At 40.4% G+C, this 24,016-nt stretch overlaps 1 protein-coding gene across 2 annotated transcripts in view; it reads left to right on the forward strand.

The window, feature by feature from the left end:
• The window catches only part of nr3c2 (nuclear receptor subfamily 3, group C, member 2), a 91,528-nt gene that overhangs the window by 1,050 nt on the left and 66,462 nt on the right, over positions 1–24,016 (forward strand). For both annotated transcript variants that reach the window (XM_085459003.1, XM_085459004.1), the window contains one exon: positions 916–2,742. In XM_085459003.1, the coding sequence (XP_085315129.1) occupies positions 935–2,742 (1,808 nt within the window). In that variant the 5' untranslated portion in view covers positions 916–934. The remainder of the gene's footprint in view (positions 1–915; positions 2,743–24,016) is intronic.

Here is a 24,016-nt window from a genome sequence, read left to right on the forward strand (position 1 = left end):
TGTTTTACTTTCAAATTCTCTGCACATGTGCACAGGACAGCCTGTTTTTTTTGCAGACAGCAACACTTTAACGCCGATATCTCGGCCGCTCGCTGCGAGCCCTTCGCGGACTTGCACCGTTGCATGCAAAATAAATAGCTTGAACATTAACTCCAAACCAGCCAGAAATCAATGCAATTTGTTGTGTTTTATCGTCCGATTGTTCCCAGTGATGTTGAATCGTTTTTAGCACACAGGGAAGCCGCTCCGGCTGCCTAAAACAACAGTTCAAGTTGTGTCGCAGCAATGTTGTGGCTGCATGAGCGATAACTATTGAGTGACAGCTTTCGGGCCAATCCATGAATGGGGCCTGATGAAGCTGCTGGATTTCTGGCCGAGCTGGCCAATAGAGACGCAGTAGAGGTGGGAATAAAAAGGAAAAAAGCCCAGGCGACGTCACATACAGATAAATTAACCCTTGTGGTCTGGGTTTCTTTAAGTTATCGCTGCATTCCCTGTAGTGCGCCGATAAGGGGTTTGAATCATGTGTGAGAGGGAAATACTGTACAGATTTATTTTGGACTTTATTAGATTTAACTTGTTTAAAAAAATATGAGACACTTTAATCTTAAAAAATGTTGCCCGTGTAAATAAAACAATCAAACAGGGGCTTCACACTCAGAAATCTTTCAGTTCCTCCACATTGTTTTTTTTTCTGCCTTGTTAGGTTTCACTTAAGTGCAACTTTTTATAAGCTATAAACAGGAGACTGATTAGATTTTAAAGGAAAATAAAATTGCATAATCCTTTAATATGTAACGTAATCTTACATAGTCTCTTTATCAGAAAGTAATACTCTTAAAAACCTTTGCCAACTATTGTAGCTCGACTGAACCTGTTTTTGTTTGTTTTTTGTCTGTTTGCCATGTTTACTAGGTAACTCAATGAGCCAGCAATGGAGACCAAAAGATACCAAAGTTTCTTTGATGGAAAGGACACAGAGAACAGATGGCCTCAGGTCCCTGGCACTATGGAGTACTGCTGCAGTACAGAGGATTCAAGTCTGACTGGCAGTGATATCCTGATGGACATAGTTAATGTCAACTGCCCTGCTGGAAGCCCGGCCACCGACTGCAAAGACAACAATACAAAAAAGCAGGAGCAGCCAATGCTGCAGCTCAGCCAGAACCAGCCATTTGTTCTCCCACACTTCAACAACTCACTCCTTGGTCATAAGCAGGAAATGGACTCCAAAGAGCTTTCCAAGACTGTGGCTGAGTCTATGGGCCTGTATATGAATGCTGCCAGGGAGGCAGATTTTGCTTTTAACCAGCAGGGAGCCAATACCAGCCCAGGAAAGCTGTATCCAGCATGTGGACGGCCTTTAGAGGAGAACCAATGTGGTCCCACAAAGAGCCCCAAATTGAAGCCATTTGGTTTCCAGCAGCCTAGCGCGACTCCCAGAGAATGCACCGCGGGGACCCCGGTTAGCTCAGCATCTATGCTGGCCTCTTCTCTGTCCTGCAGTCCCCAAACCTCCAGTGCCATTTCCAGCCCCGGAGGCAGCAACAATATGGTGTCGTCTACCACCAGTCCTCCTACGTGCTTTGCGCCTCTGTGCTCGTCTGTCAGTAGCCCTGTCAGCCAGACTTCGTGTGCTGCAACTCTAGCCAACATCAAGCGCAGGAATTCAGTCACATGTAGCCCTGTGGAGTCCAGCACCGTGGGCTCACCGCCACTCACCAGCCCGCTCAATGTCATGAGGTCTCCCATGTCCAGTCCTCAGAGCATGAGTAGTGTGAGATCCCCTCCATCCTGCAGCACTACATGTAACATTAGGTCCTCTGTCTCAAGCCCAACAGCTGGCAGCTGCTCTAGCAAAACCACCAACAACTGCAACACAGCAATGCCCTCCATCTCCAGTCCGGCCACAGCAGGCAACATGACTGCCAGCAGCCCACAGAACCCCTCCTCTGGTGGGTTTCCTGTGTCCAGTCCTGCTGACGGACTGGGTCTGGTGCAGAATGACACGAGCAGCCCGGAAGCAGGGCTGACCAGAGAAACAGACTTCAAGAATTTCGAGTTCCCTAAAGTAGAGATGGTAGACGGGGAGGTGTTCAATGTCGGCTTAGATCAGATGGGGATGGTTAAGTACATAAAGAACGAGCCTGGGACTGACTTCAGGAGCATGTGTTTAGGCAGCTCCAAATGTAACGCGAGCAACACGCCCTTTATCACGCAGATTAAGAGTGAGCCAAACAAAAGTGAGGGATGTATGAATCAACAGCCCTACGGTGAGCAGTCACCATCGATTGGCCTCTTCTCTGCGTCTGAGACCACTTATCTGTCCCTGAGGAATAACATTGATGAATACAGTCTTTCCGGTATCTTAGGACCCCCTGTCTCCTCTGTGAATGGGAACTATGAGTCTGATGTGTTCTCCAACAATGTCCTGTCTAAAGGGGTTAAGCAGGAAGCCACAGATGGCAGCTATTACCAAGAGAATAACAGCATGTCCACATCCGCCATTGTTGGAGTTAATTCCGGTGGACACTCATTCCATTACCAGATTGGAGCGCAAGGAACAATGTCTTTCACGCGGCACGATGTGAGGGACCAGACCAACCCTTTGTTGAATCTAATTTCACCCGTAACGGCGTTAATGGAGTCGTGGAAATCTCACCCGGGCATATCCCAGGGGTCTCTCGCAGCCAGAGGTGAAGGATATCTGGGTCAGAACTGCATCTCGGACGGCATGTCGAGGTAAGGAAGAAGAAGGTGTATTTAGGCAGTCTCTGTGTGTGCCTGTTTTGTGTAAATATCAAATCATGTTTGGGGTTTTTTTTCCCTTCAGTGTACCTGTATAATAGTATGCCGCTCCAGAGTCTCCCATAGATGGAGAGCCAGTTTTTTGTTTAGTTTTTTTGTAATGGGACTCCTGTTGCACAGGGGATTTAGGGCGTTTGCTTTGAGAAGTGCAAAATAATAACAACAACAACAGGGCTTGGGAAAGGCAGCGGAATGCTGGCTGGGGGAACAGGAATTAAAGGATAGGGTCCAGGTCATTGTTGTAGCAGCATGTGACCACAACATCATCGTCTCTCTTCTTACAGGCCTGTGTTCTACTGTAAAACAGAGGCAAAGTTTGCTTCTTATCAGGGGCCTGTGTGTACGTACAATAACAAAATTTATTGGTCTGTTATCAGAAGTTCTAGCTGAGACCTTGTGTAATGCAAATATCTGCTTTTATGGGCCCTAGGCCTTTGGCAGCATTATAAATTATGAATGATTGATCACAGGCTTTGGTTGCCAAACTGATGAAATAAACAGTTGATTTTTGTGAGGGTGGTGGTGGAGGGGGTGGAACAAAACAAACAGGCCAAAGGGGGGAAAAAAATCTATAACAGTCGCCAATCTGACATAGTGGAACTTTGACACAGTTGTTGTGGTTCCAGTGTATTCTACTGTCCCGGCTGCATGTGAAGGAGGTGAATTATCAGCACGATTAATAATAGTGAATGTCACAACCGTAGGCCATAAAACACACGGTTGTGTTGCTGAAAATACATTGCTATATTCGCCTAACAGTGACGGATGCTGCTGTTTATTTACAGTAAGTCAAAGAATGGTTTGTGGTATATGGAGAATTTGCACGTATTATAAATGTTTTTAAATAACAGAGAGTGCCTCCTAGTGCTTTATAAAATACACTTTGCTATAATCTATTTATGCTTGGGGATGTCATAAATTCACAGGTTTTATGAGCGCGAGCAAAGACGCACTAAACAAAACCATAAATGACTTCCTGCTTACTTGGATCGCTTTTGATAAAAGTCAGACGCTTGCTGTAAAATAAGTGCAGCACTGTATCCGAGCCTCCGCTGGGATTTTGATGTACATTGCTTTGCTATGTTTGACTGATCATGCCAAGTCCAAGCTGAGCTCGGGCCGAGATGTTGCACAGAACCCCGTAATGGACATGTATTAGATCAAAAGTTTTCTTGATTGAATTAATAAAAAAAAAAAACCAAACGAAAAAAAAACCCCTCTGCAGATCTTTTTGATTTCTCGGCCGTTTTCTATCATTTTCTTCAGCTCAGTTACTATCGTTCAGATGGGAGGGAAATTATTTTAGAAAAAGCTGGCATAATAAAGTGCTTGATCACTGGATATTCAATTAGGTCATCACTAGAAGTATGATTTACTGCAGAATATAAATGTAATCTATAAAATTGCTACTGCTTCTAAGGGGTTGATTGTTCTGTTTAGAATTTACCTTAAAAAGAGAGGTGTCAAACACAAGGTGAGCGGGCCAGAACAGGCTCGTGAAAGGGTCCGCCGGAAGTGAAAATCGTGGAGAAGGAGAGCAGCATTTTTCAGTGCGCTTTGCACCAGGAAGTATTCTGTCTGCAGCTCGTTAAGATAGGCTCATGTTATGGGAGTGATTGTCTGGACTGTTAATTTAATCTGAGACAAAGATCTGAAACATCATCGTTTTTACAGCCTGCTTACTGACAAAGACGTTACCCTTAGCCAGCCATACGCCTTCAGGGGAAGGTGGTTAAGGCAAAGAGCCGTGCCGACGCTGGTGTTTTGTTTCTAATGAATGTAATCCGACTGATGTGGAAAAACAGAAAAAAAGGTTGAAATTGCACTTAAATTTCTTAAGATTCCTTAAAATTCTGCTCATCTTCTGTTGTGTAAACGGAGGGTTCATTAAACATGAATAGTTAGTCCATGCACGCTGAAAGAAATATAACACTTAAATCAAATTAGGCTGCATGTGGTCTGTGATCTACAATGGGTTTGACACCCCTGTATTAAAAGTTTATGTACTTATAATAACCATCATTCAGTGACACAAGATAACCCGATGAATTCCTTTTAACCTTGTTCACAAAAAATGTTTTTGTCTTGGTGTAATTTTTGTCCTTTTATGTGTTAAACATAGATAGCAAGCACTCTGTGCTCTGTGCCTGCCCCTGTGTGTATCTGTGACAGTGTTTATTTCTCTTTCATCTAAAACATTTGGCCTGATTATCATATCAAAATTACACGCTTTCTCCCGTTTGACGCGCTGTCTAGAAAGTAGATACTGCGTCTGCTTGTTTGTGCATGTGCTATAACAAGGCTTGCAGCTCTGAGGAGACTGATACAGCCCGGTTACCTTGGAGGCGACCCATATGGCAGGAGCCAAAGCGATGTTGACGGGATCACTGCCACCTTGGTCCTAATGAGATCCAGCTTAGCCCTAATGTCAGACAGGATGACAGTACGAGGTGGGCCACATGGCAGGCAGTCAGGCAGACAGGGAAGCAGACAGATGCAAATATACATGTGTACATACAATACATGCACGCACACACATGCACGCATACTGTATACATACACATGTGTACATATATATATATATATATATATATGCATTAGGCAGAAGGCAAGACTGCGTTTTTTCTTCAGAGGTTACTGCCTTCTTTCAGTTTCCTGTTGTACTACTGGTGCTGCATTGATTGACAGCTATACTTAGGCATAAACACAGGCTTAGTGTATCCTGCCTGAAATTTGAAAAAGCACTGCGGGAAAATCTGTGGTACCGTCCAGCTTTGGACTGACTGCATGGTACCCGGGCCCAATATTTCATAGGCAAAAATGTTACGTAACCATTAAAAAGCACAACTAAAACTCTTTGATCCGCTGAAGCCTTGGATGACAGAGTGTTAAATCCCTTGGCTCTTTTTTCTCTCACTTTGGTTTCCTCTGTAAATGGTTTTAATTAAAAATGGCTGCTCATCTGAGCAGTCTGGATTACTTTGTGCAAAATGTTTTAACTTAGATTCAGAACAGAGGAGGAAGGGGGAAAAAGGAGTCCTGGAATATTTGTATTTGTGTGATGTTTAATTTAAACCTAATGCTAGGATAAAGTAGAATGGAATATTGCATGTTATTAGAAGCTTGAATGCAGAGATGTTCATTTAATATATGTGTTATAAATGTATCATTTCTGTATTTATTTGATTTTTTTGAGGAAAAAAAATAGTGCGCTGCAGTTTTGAAGATATATAAATATGGTAATGATCATAAAATGACCTACATTAGGGCTCTGGATTATGTTTGCTCACAGCCTAAATCTCCAAATCTCTTTTCACCCTATTTAGGGCATTTTTGTGTTGGTTTTCACAGCAATTTTTCACCACATAGAATTTCTCTAAAACTTGTCAGTGCTAACCTTATAATTTCATAATCCGACAACTCGAAGCCAACAATGCTTTTTTCAATTTAAATAAGCCCTTCCTGAAACTTGTAGCTTTCAGCCCAGCAACAGGAAAGTTGCCCAGCGCTGACAAACACTTTCATTTGTTTTAAACTCGCAGCCGGTTTCTATAGATTAAACGAGAGCACGTCGTGAAGAGGCACCGGATTCGAGCAAGGAGAAGGCTTCACGCTGGACTCTGGCCAACTCTCAATGTTCTGCAGAGGGATGAAAAGGCATACTCCTGAGAGCACGCTAATAAGGCTTTAATTGTATGTTCCTCCACTAAATTAATGGATGGAAATGATTTGATTAATTCAGACACTGCTGGATACTAATATCCAATTAAACCCCAACACCAGGCATGCACAGGGGCTCCCGGTGCATTATGGGTTCCTGACTGTGAAGCGGACAGCTGTTTCTTTGGGTTGTGAAAAAGGACGTTACAGGTGAAGGTGCTGGGGAATGGCTTCGGCTCTCACGTGTCTGCCCAGCAGACATAACAGTGTGGCAGAGATATTGTCTTTTGTTGCGCGCAAGCGTTTTAATTATATGCACTCTCATGTGTGCCGGTGAATATTTAATTATATTGTAGTAATTAAGTGAAGACTATGATCATTTAATTGTGCTGGATATCATTTAAACCACTTATTCTGGCAAACTTCAAGGAGCAAGTTCAGATTTCTGGAGTATTCGTGTTGCTCTTCTTCTATTGTGTAATAAAATGTAATGAATGTCAGGCTGCTTTAGAAAAACTCTCTTAATCTTGAGTGTGTACGAGTTCTTGTTAACTACGTCTCAAGTGCAGCCCTGATACTCATCGAGCGTGAGTGCTGTTTTATGCGCTCGTGAGCAAGATGAGATTTATCATATTTATATATGTATATATGCGTGTAACTAGCACATAATAGCATAGTAGAACTTTTTAACTAATACACTGGTTTTAGCTTTATGAGGATTGAAGACATCATGTTGTCATGCAGATTTTAGTTGTCACGTGTAGACAAAATCTATTAATAAATAAATAAAGAACGAACTAGATCTAAAACTATAACTAATGATGTCAAAATAATAGATATGTATATTTGTAGCATGTATCTACATATGTCTGGTGCTTTAGGAAGAGACTGGTGAAATGTTTCCCCGACACTGTGTAACCAGCTGTTAACAGCCCACTATAAAGGGGCTCTCAAAGGATGTTGGGAAAATGATACGCGCTATTTATTTAGAAGAAAATGAAGCTACATTACGTAAAACCAATTTAGTCAAAATGTGTTAGCCACAGCGCTGGCACGGCATACAGAATAATCCTTAAATAAAAAGACAGGTAGACAGCTTATCCTCTACAATCGAGTTACACGTGTTTTAAATGAAGTTAAATGCTGCACGTAAAATAAAGTAAAGTACAGTATGCTAAAATGCACAAGCACATCCGTGTACGGGGCTTTCTGTCTTCTTGGCTTCAGTGCAGCATTTAACTAAACCAGTCCTGCCGAGCACTCGTCACACTGAGCACAGAATAAAGTAAGGACAGTCTAAATAGGTTTAGATTTTCAGCCCGTGAATCGTATTGATAAAATAAAGCAGTGGGATACCGCGGCTTGTAGATGCAAAATGGATTTTCAGTGTAATAAGATTTGTTAAGTCAAATCAAAATGTAGATCTCACAAATACAAATCAACACAGTGTTACTGCCTGAAACTTTTTGTGACCTCATCATACGTATTTAAATTTTTATCCCCTTTTATTTTGAATTGATGTAAAAACAGATGCATTGAAATGCATTAAAATAAAATAACATTAATGTCTAGAAAAAATGAAAAAAACAAAACGTTTGCAGAAACACACAAATTAATGAACACGCAGAGACCACAAGGATCCAGTTCTTTCAGGTCTTTTCTGTCTTCTGGGTAGCCCAGCACTGGTTGGTGTGGGTGGATTGGAAGCTGTGTAAAGCAGAGTCGAGAGGCAGCATTCAAGGTATGAATAGTAAGAGCTGGTCCAAGTGGTGAATTCAGCTGTCTACAGTTCTTAGAGTCTAAAAATGTATCCTTAAAAGTGACAGTAAAAGCTCTCCGTGAGGCGTTTCGGCTCAGGAAAACCTGTAAAGAGCAGTGAAAATGTATTTTATGGAACTTAGGAGTTTGTACGACTATGAATGTACATATTTTTTGTATAGTAACCTGTGTTTGTGATGTTGTTGGCCTTTTCTCTGTGTAACAGTTAACCGTTTTATGGGCTTATGCTTGGAAGCAGTTTTGTTCTTTTCAAAACAGAATTTCAGCATTGCGGATATCCTCAGTTCAGTCAGATGTTCATGGTGTTGTTTAGCCAGTGTGTTCATTTAGGTTATAAGACAATGAGTGTAAGTTTTGAATAATCATCACCAAGCTTTTCCTGATTGATTAGGTATCACTCAAGCAATTGGATCACAATTATTTAGGCATTTTGAGGACATTAAATTATCACCAACTTGACTTGGCAGTAGTGTTTGCAATTTTAGTACCATCACAGCCAACTATTGCTGTGCTGCAGTTGCTCTCAGCTATTAACTGTCCCTGGTGTGGTCTTTCAGGCTGTGTGAACCATGTTTACAGCAGCAGCAGCAGCAGCGGGCCACTCTTTTCCACAAAAAACTGATAGACCAACTGGTTTCTCAGGAGCAATGAGCAGACACATAAAGTAATCCACATATCTCGTTGGGTGTGGCTGTATACCCAAACAGAGCTGAAAGGGCGTAAATGTTGAGATTTCTCATATCAAACAAAAGCTCATTTGTTTGATATGTCTGCATTTGCTGGTAGTTTTTGCTAAGAGGTTCACCGCAACAACTTTATAAGGTGATAATATGTCGGTGTTATGTTTATGGCTTGTCGTGCTGCCCAAACTGTATTTATGGTGCTTTAAGGGGGAAGTAATGGTCACCATTAAAATGTAAAGAGGCATATTCTCACCTCTGTCAGCTCTACTTTCACTTCTACGAGATTTGGTGTTGCAAGCATCTCTGTCCAACGCTCTGTTTCCATTACTTCCTTTACTGTTACTTCTCCAACACAGTAACGCTGAATTCATTTGCCGGAAGAGCAAAATTACATTAGCTAAGAGTTTAGCTATTTTTCCTTGGCTATAAAATAATCTTAAAAACAGCTCTAAATCGGGTACGGATGTGATCAGAATATCGCCCCTTATTTTAACAAGCATAGCCATGAGGATAAAGTGAAAGCCAGTTTTCTTTCCCAGCTTTTATGAATGGATATGTTTTTTACCTTGTGCTACCAGAGTGTAGGAGTAGATGCCTACAGTGGATGTAATCTTTTTAAAAGAACCCAGATGATACTGTTTAGCACAATGGTCGGATGCTTTTGTTGCACAGAAAAGAAATCATGTTAAAAGTTCCCACTCAGCCTCTCCCACACACAGCCATGAAGGCGCACACACACACATACAAGCACACAACGCTGTCGCCATGGTCGCCAACAGCAAGAACAACAGCACACATTCTAGGCCGGACTTGACACTCCAATAAAAGTGTGGTTACTGCTGGCCAAGGCTCCTGGGATTTCAATGCTTGTCTTGTCCTCACTTGAACTTCTTCCTGAAACACAGTCTGGTGACAGAGGGCCAGATTTCCACTAGGCCGGTCCTGTAGTTGGAGATCTACTCTCTATTACCTGCCGCTGACATTCCCTTCTTTTGTTGAGGTTATTAACAAACTGCATAAAGGAGGTGGAAACTAAATACCGGAGCTGCAACAAAGCATAGTGCATGCTTCTGTGTGTTGCCCTGATTTCTGTGGCGTGCTGCTGTGTGAGGTGCTGTGGCCGTCTTTTGTGCACCAAGTACTTTGTTTACCTAGCATGCAAGAAGTCTCAATGATTTCTCACAAGTGCTCTTGAACATCTCCTGAGTCATGAGCCTTGTGGGTCAGTTTGGCGATTTAGTCATACACCGCAGCTAGAGGAAAATATGCGCATATTAAATCACAAATTATAGAGATTAACCGCTCATAAGAGCCTATTGCTATTGTCATAAATAAAGAAAGTACCTCTTGTTGATCTAAATGCAAGGTGATGTCTCTTTCACTGGCTGGATATTATTCATTCAGCGCTATAAAAACCAATTAGATCTATATTTCATTTTTGGTGGAGAGGATGCAGAGAGAATCCATTTCGATTCACTCTCTCAGCATATAATTGTGTTCCTCTTGTATCCTGATATATTTGACTAAGCAAACAAGGCATGCCTTTATCATTCATGTTTAATTAGAGCTTGCCCAAGTATTCGTGCCAGAGTGCTTACGTTTAAGCCTGGTGTTTGTCTTGTCACTTTCTCCATGGAAGGGATGCCATGAAGGAAGACACTTCCAAAAAATGTTAATTGTTCAGCTTGCTTGAAAGGTTCCCAAAGTAGGTCATGCATAGTTGGCTCAAATAAACCAAAGGAACTGCGTTTGTGTGTTGTTGTTGTTGTTGGTGAGGGGGGGGCTTCTGGGCGTTTTACATAACACTTTCATTCTTCCCTGAATAAAACACACACACACGAACATAGACACTCATACGAGGTGCATCCACTTTTACATCAGCAGAACCCGTGATTCAGAAAAGTGTGACTGTGACTTAAAACCATAACTTTGTCGATTTTACATTCACAAATACAAATGCGAAAAATCTGAGTAGGCAGCGAGCACTGATCGATTTCCTGAATCAAAAATTGTAACAAGTTGAACTTGAGCCTCTTCAGTGAGATATTAGTTTAGTCTTGTTTTCACTCTAGATTTATTTATATTTTACTGCTAAGGAGATGTTCTTGTAATTCTTTAGAAGTGGTCTTGAGCAGTAGTTCTCCAGGCTTTCTCAAGCCCTTTCAAAGTTTTCTGTGGATCCTTGTCCACTTTCTAATTCACTTTCAGTCCAATTCTTGTACCCGGACATTTTCAGTGGAATCATTTCAGCATCTATTGTACCTCAAGGGATGAACAGATCTTGTGTCTATACATAACAAGCAACTTAACAACGAACCAATTTTTAAATTGTATTTTAGGCTCTTTGTTCCCACCAGCGTTCCACAAAAACACAAGTTTGTTCCAGATTTTGTTGAATCTATGAAAAACACAGTTTGACGGGCATAAAATTGTATTTGTGCACAAACAAGTTGATTTCCAAGACCCATTGGCTTCAAATTTGATGTATCTTGGCTGGGCATGCCTTGTGTCCTTAAAAATCTTGAGGAAACTGAACAAGTGGAAGACAAAAGGAAAGTTGGCAGGCCTAGAAAACAATCTACAGCAAGGGGGAGGAACTCCAGGTCTCGAGGGCTGGTGTCCTGCAGGTTTTAGATCTCACCTGGGCCAACATACCTGAATTAAATGAGTAGTTCATTACCAGGCCTCTGGAGAACTTCGGGGCATGTTTGGGAGGTCATTTAGTCATTTAAATCGGCTGTGTTGGATCAAGGACACATCTAAAACCTGCAGGACACCGGCCCTCAAGTTGCCCACCCCTGATCTACAGCATATAAACAGCTTGTGTAATTCCTGTCCTTAACAATAAAAAGTTCATCAAAAAACCTGATACATGACCCAAGAGATGAATATGCCCTTTCAGTTAATCCATATATCTTTCACTGAAGCATCATCAGAAATGGTCTCAGTGGAAGGACGCCTGTAAAGAAGCCATTCTTAAGAGAGGGCGGCGATGAAAGACTGAGGTACAACAGTGAGTCTCTACATTCATCTGTAAATGACAGTAGAGGCTCTGTAATGGTTTGGAGCTGCATTTCAGCCAGTGTTTTGGGGGATTTCGTCAAATTTTATTGAATAATTATCCACAAAAAGTGCCATCAAATTTTGATCCACCATGCAGAGCCAACTGTAAAGTATTTTAATTGGCAACAGCTTCATTATTCAGCATGACAATGATCCCAAACACACTGCCAGTTCAGTAAAAGCATACCTGGATATAAAAACACACAGTCATGGACTGGCCTCCCCAGAACCTGGACAATAACATGATCTAATCAATGTGGGATCATCTTGACGGAAAACAGAACAAAAGGCAGCCAAAATCCAAAGAATAGCTTTGAATCTCCTTCAAGAAGCCTGGAAACTAGTCCTGAAGACTACTTAAAGAAGTTAGAAGACAGCTTTCCTGAGAGAGTTCAGCCTGTACCGAATAAAGGTGGTGATACCAAATATTACATTACAAGGTTGTTAGAATTGTACACTCTGTTTTTGCCTTCGATACTGTTACTTCCTTCTATGTTTTCATATGTTTCAATAAGCACTGCAACTATTTCTCATTTCCTAGAAAAACATTAAAAAAATGAGAACTGGCTCAAGAGTTTATCAAAGTAACTTTAATAGCAAATAATATTAAATCATGTGAAGCACTGAACTATTTAACAAACTACTACCTATCTAGCAGTGTAGCTACTAGTAACTAGTCGTGTTCACACTTGTGAAGCTTTAAAATGGCTGCCATCATGACCTAGAAAAACATGTTTAGTGGGTACCCTGGGCTTCCTGCTTTGCTGTGGGATAAAAAACATTAAATGATTTGTGCGTGTCCTCTGTCAAGCATTTAGAAGAATCCATATGAGACGGTCCCACAAAACCCCTGTGATTGAGGATGGGGCAGCTTCCTGTGATACACTGACCCAGAAAGTAAAAGGAAGCTTCCGAGGATCAAGTGGCAGCTCAGAGAAAAGATACTATATTATAACTGAACCTGTTGCTAAAGAGAGAATTCACTAGTCTGCTGCTGCAAAGGGGTAAACATGTTTGTCAGGAAGTGTAATATGAGCCTGGTTTTCTGTAGAGGAGAGAAGAAAAGCCATAATTGAAGGGATATTAAAGGGTCAGCGTTCAAATTACAGACACACGAAAACAAAACAAAAACTTTTCTTTCTCTTTTTTTTTCATGACCTTGGGTTGTGTCTAGTCATGCAGAAAGTATTAGTTTCATTTGTCTAGGTATTGAATTCGTTTTCATTGCCATACCTGTCGACCTTCCTGTTTTGCCTATGAGTAACCTGTATTTTTTTTAACTTCTCCTCCACCATCCTCCCATATTTTCCCATATTTGTTTAAAAAACAGAAGAAAAATTTAAAAAGCCCAGCCCGTTTGATGTGTTTGTTACGACACATTTCGCTGTGGTGTAACAAGAAGAAAAAGCAGGGCGGCCCTGCAAACTTTCAGGCCTTTGTTTTCTGGCAGTATGGGTGTGAAGGCGGGTGCAGGAGAAAAAATGGTTATTATCTCTTCTAACTCACAATTTAGTAACAATTCTTGACTCAAGTCATAAAATGTATCCATTTAAATATCTATATTTTTGTACTTCTGGTGTTATTTCTGCCATTAAAAAATGTCATTATATTAGCATGAATACGTCTGAATGTTATAGTGAATCTCAAAACATATTTACTTACCTCCAGCAGTACTGAAATCTTCTTACTAGATAAAGCTGGTTGTTTATCTATCTTTTATTTTAATGAATAGTGGATGTTATAGTCACTAGAATGTGTTTGAATGCGGTTGAGTGTTTAGGAAAAACAATTAAGACACTGTAGATTTAGCATAAACTCCGCAGCTCTGGAAAATCCTCTGATCTTACTGTTCTCCTGGTAGATTTTACTGCACTGTACCTGGCATAGACAAACATGCCACTGTTCTGTGTCTGCATTTTCTTCTGCTTGCCTCCCTCTGACTTGGCTAGGACCGTCTGTTTCCCTGTAACAAAGTCAGTCTGGGGCTGTTTTGGGTTTCGACTGTTAAGCAGTAGCTTTCTTTTTTATTCACATTCTTGCTCAGCTGCTGGACCTTGGATAAAATGAAAGAAGCTGACTCACCACCATACCGTAATGTCGGACTATTAAGAGTAGAGCTGGGCGATATGAGATTTTTTCATATCACGATATGTTTTTTTCATTTCAGGCGATAACGATATCTATCACGATATAAGCCAAATAACTATATTTGTAAGATTTAAATGTGCCGTTGCTCACAAGTAAAATGTGAAATAATCAGCAGCTTGTTTTTATTTAAATATTTATTTCCCATAATAAGTTCAACAGGGTAGATGTACTTAAGGAACATGAGACTTTTTCAGATAAATAAAGGCAAATATTGCAAACTACACAAAAGGCAGCCGCTAAAGCGTTTAAGTTTCAAAATAGAACAAACGAAACAGACTAAATTGTCAATTCCACTTAGAAACAAAATATTAATTCTAAAAATAAATCTTAGTTTGTTTTACAGAAGAACAGACAAAACTGACTAACTTTTGTCAATATCAAATAAACTGAGAACTAAAAGGAAATTCTCAATCTCTCCTTGTTGTATAGCTGAGCTTTTCAAACAGTTTTAACAGTTACTTTAGTCTGACAAAAGCCGAATGACGAATTAGCGCTTCCAGTCAGAGACTGAGGCTACGTCCACACGTACACGGGTGTTTTTGAAAACGGAGATTTTCCGTTTTCGTTTTAAAAAATAATCCCGTCCACACATAAAGGCAGAAATGAAGGAAAACGCTGCTATGAACATGCCAAAGCAGCAGGTGGCGCTAGATTCCTAACCGTGCAGAAATGTTGGCCAATCAGAAGTCTAGAAGCCTCGGTGGGAAAAAGTAAACAAAGCTGGGGCATAGAAGCAGAACCGAGTCGTATGTGTGGACGGACAGTAACTGTGTATATGTAAGCATTTAAACACTGCAGAGAGTACAATTAACAGTAACAGTATTGTAGAAATTCATTTCACCGAAACAATAACGTGGCGCACAGTGTGACGCATGCACCAGTTTATTGTATTTCCAGACTTGCTTTCGGCACAATTTACAGTGCACGCTACTCTGTTTTTTGTCAGACTTGAAATAGCCGAAATACCTTCACACTACGGAACTTCTATGGCTCTTCTGTTCGACAATCTCTCCGGTATTGGAACCATCATCTGTTTTCTCTTCGGTCACGCTCGGTTGATTTTTCTAGTCGGCACACTCATTTCCTCCATTACGCGCTGGCTCCATTACCCGCTGGCTGCTTCCCAAACAAACACACGTGCGGCTTGGCACTTGTGCTGTACGTAACAAGTCACGCGACGTGACGCTGCGGCTGTGATTGGTTCGGCTCTGCGCTACTTAATTTGGATTGGCTGACCTTTTTTTTTTTTTTTTTTTTTTTTTTAAAGAGGACAAAAGCGGCGAGGTCTATCGCGATAGCTTAATTTCTCTATCGAGTAAAAGTTATATCGCGATACATATCGTTATCGTTCTATCGCCCAGCTCTAATTAAGAGACGCAAAAGGGTGGAATGTCACATTCATAACTTAATTTTTTAGTTTGTCTGACCACATGGATACTTTCCAAAAGACTGATATCTACTTTATTGTGGTTAAAATGTGAGATTGGCATTAAGATAATAAAAGAGACACAGTGTAAGATGTGATGTAAAGCACGAGTCAGGTTATTGAGTTTATTCATTCCGACTAGTTGCCAACACTTGATCTCTCATGCAATATGCAGTGTTGGGTAAGTTACTTTAAATTAGTAACTTAGTTACATTACTAGTTACTTCCATCAAAAGTAACTCAGTTACTTCAAGTTACTCGTTACTTTCAAAGTAACTAGTTACTAGGGAAAGTAACTTTGATTTTACTCAGACTTCTCTTGTTAATCTGTTGCTAACTGGATACCCACCAAGAGTGCCAGTCTTCTAGCTTGCTTACTTGCCACAAGTGCACTGTGCCACCTACCAAAGGAAAAAATAATGTGCATATTTCCACGAGAGAAATCCCACGCCTGGACCGTCGTTGACCGCCGCCAGGATTCTAGCCTACGTCACAGCATCATGTGCGCTTTTTACATCCAACACAAAAACTGCAGTCGTGGTGCTTTTGATTGTACTCTGAAATTCTGCCTTCCGAATAGGAAGATGTAGGTAACACCAGACTGCAGATGAGCTGCATACAGGGCTGGACTGGGACAAAAAATCAGCCCGGGCATTGTGACTAGAGACCGGCCCGCCATTATAGGAAAAATCATGAAGCCTTTGAATGAAAACAAACGCTGTTGTGACAGTGATGTACACTGTCTTGATGGTATATATGTATCAATCTATCAATCGTTTGTTGTAAGACTCAGATAATTATTTATTAAAAGCTAGACATTTTAAGTGAGAATAAGAAAGTATTTCTTTGTGCCCCCCTTTCCCTGTTAATGCCCTACCTGGCCCCCTGGCAACACTTTGCTAGATCCGCCCCTGCACAGTTACCAGCTGTCAGCTACTTAGAAAAGGATCCTGGTGTTACTTGTCTCTCAGAAACAGTTCATAACTTCTCTTCAACTCATTCATGTCACCTAAAGGGTAAACCTGTTTCTCCATCACAGCTCTGATGATTCAGTAAGGACATCTCCTGGTTTCATCTTCATGTTTCCCTCTCACCAGATATCCAAACCAATATCATGACCAGCAGTTTTACAGCTGTGGCTCCAGCAAACATCAGCTGATACTAGAAATTAATATTAAATAAATTCTAACAACAGCTGATCAAGCTTAAACGTGCTGCTGTTGTTTAGCGCAACATCCGCTGGTTTCCCCGTTCTGGCGCAAAGTGGACGATAAACAAACAAGAGAGAAAAGCCGATCAGCTGATCAGTTTCATGATTGTAGTAGAAACAGGAGAGGGAGGGGAGAGAATGAGAGAAGAGGCAGCTGTGCAGCAAAGACACAGAATAACTTCAGCTTTGTGTCTTTTTCATTGTAGCTTAAGTCCGGGACAAACTGTTCCTTTTCACCTCAATACGAAACGCGTAATAATTTCTCTGCATACGAGACGATTCCGTTTTTTAGGGAACGGCAACTCTAATACCGTAATTGTCGGGCTATAAGCCGCTACTTTTTCCACAAGCTTTGAACCCTGCGGCTTTTAGTCAGGTGCGGCTTTTCTATGGATTGTCCCTGATTTTTGTCATATCGTAAGACGATTTGTTTTGTTTGTTCCGCTGTTGTACGGCACTACGTTGCCTGGCGGAAGGGCATGTGATCAGACACACAGTGTGTTCAAGAGTGGTATGTTGGTCACATGTCCATCCGCCAGGCAACATAGTGCTGTACAAGTAGCACGAAAAACAAACTTCAAAGTAGCGCTACGCGTTCAGCGGGAGTCGTGGATGGTGTGCAGCAATAAACTTGCGAAAAGCAAGTTATGCTCAACTCCACCGGTGGAATCTGACAGCGTGGAAAAGTGTGAAAACATCCATCCATCCACCTGAGCCTAAAAGGTAGTCTGAATCTATTTTTCTGGTGTGCTGTAGGTTATTGTTATGTACTACATTTGTTACTCGTTTATGGAGCACAGCACATGTTTCGTACTTGTAATTACCGCTACTTGTACATATACCTAAAAAGTTGTGCAAATATGTACCCATAACTTATTTTTCAAAATATTAATAAAAGTGATGTGTCTCCAAACAGCCATCTCTTTCCTGACAATTTGCTTTGTGCATATTCTCTTACATATGATAAGTCAACATTGAAACACCTGCGGCTTTTAGTCAGGTGCGGCTAATGTATGTACAAAACAGGATTTTCCCCTGATTTTAGCTTGTGCGGCTAATATTCAGGTGCGCTTTGTAGTCCGGGAAATACGGTAATTAACCGTATGAACAAAATAAAGTTCAACATCAGTAACATAGCACCCACCCAGCTGTATAGAAACCCCGTCATGCTAGCTAGCACGCAGTATGAAAAAGTCAGTACAACGAAAATAAACTCCAACTAAACCTGGTTTATATCTGACCCAGATAGACTGCAGGTCATAACTTCTTACCTGAAGTTCAGTTCACCTGACACTTGGCCGCTTCGGGTCTCTCCTCTTGCCTCCCCTTTCTCTCATCCACCTGCTGGCCTCTACCACTTGCTAATGTTACTGAATCTGTGGAAGCTCCGCGACAGCCACCACACGAAGTAACGAATAACGAGCCTATCTAAATCCCAGTAACGAGTAACGCGTTCCTGATTTTGGCATAATAACTAGTTACCGTGCTCGTTACCACAATAATAACGTAGTTACTGTAACGCGTTACTTAATAACGCGTTAGTCCCAACACTGGTAATATGTACATTGAAGTTGATCGTACAGCCTGAGACTGTCAAATCCTTTGTGGCAATGATTGCAGCCTTTTAGGTGTGTTGTTGTTTTCCGAGCAACAGCCCTGCATTCAGCTACAAGGATGTACTGTATCCCTGGATTGCAGAAAGTAAGCATCGTCTGTGAGAGTAGGCACACTTTATAATTAGAAATGAAGACTGATTAAATTAAGGCTATGCTAACTCAGACTGGTAAAGCCTCACATTAGTTTTTACTAAAATTTGAACTGGATTGATTTTTCTTTTACCCCAATCTACAATCTAAGATGGTTCACTACCAGCATGCATAGAGGGAATTTTGATGAATCACACTGTCAATATGGGCATCACCATAAAATATTGTTTTTCTCATTATGAATTTGTAATCCTAATGTTGCAAGCTGTTGCAGAATAAATGGCTGTGCAAATGAGCTTTTGAGCTACACTTATGGCACTTGGAGTGCATACAGTGTCTCGGTGTGCATTCACTATTGTATAATTTAATACCTTATGTGTTGGATGGTCAGAAATCATTGTTGCATTCGGCTGGCAAGTTTACATTTTAAATCTTCTTTCATTGTGCCGGTGCATTGTCCTCTCACACAACGCAAAGCTAATGCTGAAAGGTGACAGTGAATTGCCATTTCAGCACAATTTGTATATAGAAGAGGGAACGAAAGACCAGTTGTCATTGAATGCATCTAGTTTCTTCTGGGTTGTCTGCGAAGAAGGATCTTATCCTATGATTGTTGCTTACATGCCTGAAGTTCTTTCTTCATTCCAGTATTATTACTCACACTTGTTTCACTGCCTCGATGCTGGTGCGATGCTGTGTTGTTTTAACTACCTTTGCAGTGGTATGTTTGATGAGTTGATAAGATGACTGTCTACCTGAGCATGTCTAAAATAGAAACACAACTGCAGAAAAAGGAAGATGAGGAAATTATGAAAAGTGATGACCTACTTTTTCATATGACCTGCTGCATACAGGTTAACCTTGGTCAATAGTGAGGCGGGAAATTACATTGAGTTTATAATAGCACGAGGCAAATGACTACACTTCAAAGTATGTATGTCAGTGTTTGCACAAAGAATTAAAATTACTCTCAGAAAAGGTCAGATTTTTATGCCGTGAATTTACTTTTGTGGAGAGCCATTGAAAAAAGCCTAAGAAATATTTCTTCCCTTTAGGTTGAATAACAAACCATGGACACATTTGTCTGCTGAAGCTTCCATTAAACTTTGTTCAAATAAGGCTACTGTGTTCTCATTGCCAACATACAGAGATAGTTTGTAGGGGTGGGGGGAAAAAATCGATACTGTGTAGTATCGTGATATTTTGTTTGCTAATAATGTGTCGATACAGGGACAGCAGAAATCGATATTTTGTTACAAAAAAAGTTTTTGTGGACTGCAAAATGCTCTGACTTCAGAGTTGATCCTTTTTCTGAGCAAGAATCCTGACATTCCTTCACTGTCCAAATGTGTTTAACTTTTTTTATGGCAGCAATAAACATGACAGTTTACTTATTTTAATTTAAGACATGTTTTATTTTAATTAAGTTTAAAACTTTTTTATTTAATGTAAAATTATATTTTGTTTTAATTTACTTTCAAATTCTTCAGTTGCTGAAGGGGCTGCATAGTTTTCATATTGCATAGTTCAGAATAGCTATAATTGTACCAGATGTTTGCATTCAGTTAAGTTGGACTAGACTGTAATACAAACCGTTCAGTTTGTCAACAATTAAACTGACTGAAATGAGAGAAAGACTGAGTGCGAGACTTTGATATTAGATAAAATGAATATTGATAAAGTTTACCTTTATGTACAGAATCTGAATATCGCAAAATATTTTTTAAAAATTGCAATAATATCGTATCGTGCGTTAAGTATTGTGATAATATCGTATCGTGGGATGTATGGTGATTCCCACCTCTACTACTTTGTGCATGTTTTAAAATTGAAACTGGAATTGCTGGCTTTTAATGTTGAATGAATGTGTGTCACTGATCTTAATGGATTTTTTAAACTTGATTTTATTACATAAAAATCCTATCTCATTGGCAGTATGCAGTGGCCAAATTTTAGCACTCTACCGTTTTTTTTTTTGTTTTGATAACATGTCGAAAATTCAATTCCAAAACTGAGGTGAGTACTGAAATGTGAATTTTCTGCACCGGTGTGATTTTTAAGAATAATACCATCACCGATATTTGGTGATTTAAAAACCTAATTTATTGGTCAGTATGTTTTTTTGTATGTTTTATTACTTATGATTAGGGCTATTCGATATAACTAAAAAAAAAAAAACACCCGCGGTTTATCCTTCAAGCTCGGGTCCTCTACCAGAGGCCTGGGAGCTTGAGGGTCCTGCGCAGTATCTTAGCTGTTCCCAGGACTGCGCTCTTCTGGACAGAGATCTCCGATGTTATTCCCGGGATCTGCTGGAGCCACTCGCCTAGCTTCGGAGTCACCGCACCTAGTGCTCCGATTACCACGGGGACCACCGTAACTATGCATATATATATATATATATGTATATATATATATATATATATATATATATATATACATATTGTCATTAGCAACAATGACGGTAAAACCATCGCGTATCCGCTTGTTTATTTTCCACATAAACCTTTCACAATAAAGCTCAAGATCCTGTTGAGACTTTTCAAAATAAACTGAATACGTGAAAGAGTATGCAGAGTGTTTACGGATGGGAAGCAAAAAAGAGCCGTCAGGTGCTAAAAAATAATCCTTAGACTCAAACGTTAGAACGGGCTTTTCCCCGCAGCACGCTGTGTAATAAATACAAAGAAAACGGCGGCCGTTACAATTTATGTCTAAAAATGCATCCTTTAATGCATCGGTTAAAACACTCGACTCCACGTACATGACGCCCAGCTGGAAACACTTCCTGCAAGTCGAGCTGCCCGAGATTCACAGAATTTACAGAAAACGGAATATTTTTGTGATTTATATCGTTATTGGGACGATAGATGTCTTATATTGAGATATGAGATTTTGGTCATATTGCACAGCCCTACTTATGATACTTTACTAAGATAACATGGCAATGTATTTTAATTAGTTTTTATTGTAAGTGCAAACAATTGTACTTAAACAACTGTGCTTAAACGAGATATATGACTATTGCACGTTGTTGTGTTTGTGGCGTTCCAACCATGTCTTGCCAGAGAGCCCTCTAGTGGGCAAACTATGCAGCATCAACGCTTTTAACATGATTGAAGGGTGTTTCTTCTTTTCTTCTTTCTTTTTTTAAATTTGTATTTATCAGGTGTTTTAAATACATTTACTGATATATTGGCAAATAGCTTAAATCAGCCAATTATATTACCCAGCCAATATCAGCCTCACGTTTTAGAGGAGGAAACTTAACTTAAACCATTTTTATACTTAAACTTCAGGCAGTTTGGAAAATCAGGTCAGGACATCATACAGAGTTGCCCTCCCCACATTTAGCACAGACCAGGAGATAGCCTGTGGCAGATGCGTTCTCACTGCTAAAAATGTTGCTGGATGTTAACCTTGGTAGCGCAAGCAGGGGGCAGGACACACAGCTATGAATTACCGGTTTTATTCCCACTCAGGATGATCCGTGCCAGCTAGTATTTGATTTGGGGGGAAAAATAAGACTGATCATAGCGAAACAGCCCAAATTGTGCAAAATCCAATAGGCAAAGTTCAATATAGTCATTTGAAATATTGTATATAAGAGCCATTTGAAACTGGTGCTTACATTCAGTAAACTAAACTTAAAAGTTGCTTAAGTGTGTGGCTTCTTTTTGGGGTGCATAACGCTGCACACGGGCAACGTCAAGTTAGTTTGCTGAGCATGGCTAATGTTAGCATTGCAGGCACCAGCAGCCTTGGTTATATGCCAGTTCCCTCTGACACAGCCTACACACAACGGTCAATTTTCCACATCCAAGTGCTGGAGAACCACATTGGTTAGCGGGGCTGTCATCTGTCTCACTTCACTTCTTGCTTGTTTACAACTTCCTGTCAGCGGGAGAGAGAGGTGTGCTGATGTGTGCCAGGGCTACAAGTTCACTGGCATTGCACGTTACTAAGTATTTTAACAAAGTAGTTAAACGTGGAGTCACATACATGCCTCATATATTATGAAAACAGTGTACTGGGGTGATGGTGGGATGGAGACAGTCGACCATCTGATCTAAGTTGTACGCTTGTATTCTTCTTTAATGTTGAGTAATGGTGAGAAAAGTTCAGGGGTTTTTTTCCCTTAATGCTGTCCTGATTTGTCCTCGTGACCTACTGTTCACTTAATCCAGCATTAGCGCGAATGAAACAGCCACTTTACCACTGAGGAAACAAACTATCCACAGCTCCATTTACGTAAGAATAAGACTGTTGCTGGGAACAAAATCAGCATTGATCAAATCACTGAAAGTAGTGGTGAAAAATCAACAGAACAGCGCAATTAAAAAACGCTGAATGAGTCCTCGTTTATAGTCAAATACAGAACAGAGATTAAAATAAGTAACTTTATGATTATTATCAGTAGGTGCCACGAGCCCAATACAAATTGCTAACAATGTAGAGCAGCGTGTGCCTCGTATATTAAATATTTCACGTCTGTAGACTAGCAGGTGCTGTCACATTAGGTACAGGTCCCATTTATTTGTTGTTTTATTCTCCTGGCCCTGCTATGAGTTATTAGAGCTCCCATCTGTGGGTTGTATTAGAAAAGTTATATCGACAGCATGGCATTGTTTTCCCTGTGTGAACAGAGCTCCATGCTCATTTCATGAAATATGAATTAAGGGACAAACAGTCAGAAGTGTTCAAGGGGCGATTTCCCCTTAGCGATTACACTGGAGAGGTGCCAAAAAAACTAAACAGGGGAAAATTACCATACTATACCAAGACAGGAAGAACCTGAAAGTACGACACTTGATGCGTTTGCCACAGAGAGAGAAGGAGCGAGAAAAAAGAATATAGACTGAGGCGGAAAGAAGGAGAAGATTGTTGCACATTTTAATGTACTGCATCGTTTAAAGGGAGTTTTTCAGATTCTTAAGCAAAGAAATGTGACAGGTTTTTCAAAAAGATGTGTGAGTAGTAGTGGTTAGGTAAGCAGGAAAGTTAGGAAGTTGTTGTGGAAGGATGGAAGATTTTTTTTTCTGAAAGAATTAAAGGAAACTTAAAAGTACATTTCAAAGAATTTTTTACAGCAGGGATAAAGTACAGTTAGGTTCATATATATTTTGACACTGAAACAAGTTTAGTAATTTTTTAATATGGAAACATATTCCAGTTGTAGTTATATAATGGACATGACCATTATATTAATAATGTGTAGGCTCTCAGCTTTCATTTCAGGGTATTCACAATCAAACTGGATGAAGGGTTTAGGACCAAAAGTAGTTGGACAATTGACTCAAAAGCTATTTCATAGGCAGCTGTGGGCAATTCCTTTGTTACTTCATTATCAATTAAGCAGATAAAAGACCTGGAGTTGATTGGCGGTATGGTGCTTGCATTTGGAAGATTTTGCTGTGAACAGAAAACATGCGGTCAAAGGAGCAGGTGAAACGAGCCATCCTTCAGGTGTGAAAACAGAAAAACCCATCTGACAAATTGCTACAATATTAGGAGTGGCAAAATCTACATTTTG

This window comes from Copadichromis virginalis, linkage group LG6 (assembly GCF_057382275.1).
Source record: "Copadichromis virginalis isolate Kocher_CV1m ecotype Utaka linkage group LG6, C_Virginalis_male_GT1.1, whole genome shotgun sequence".
Classification (NCBI taxonomy): Eukaryota; Metazoa; Chordata; class Actinopteri; order Cichliformes; family Cichlidae; genus Copadichromis; species Copadichromis virginalis.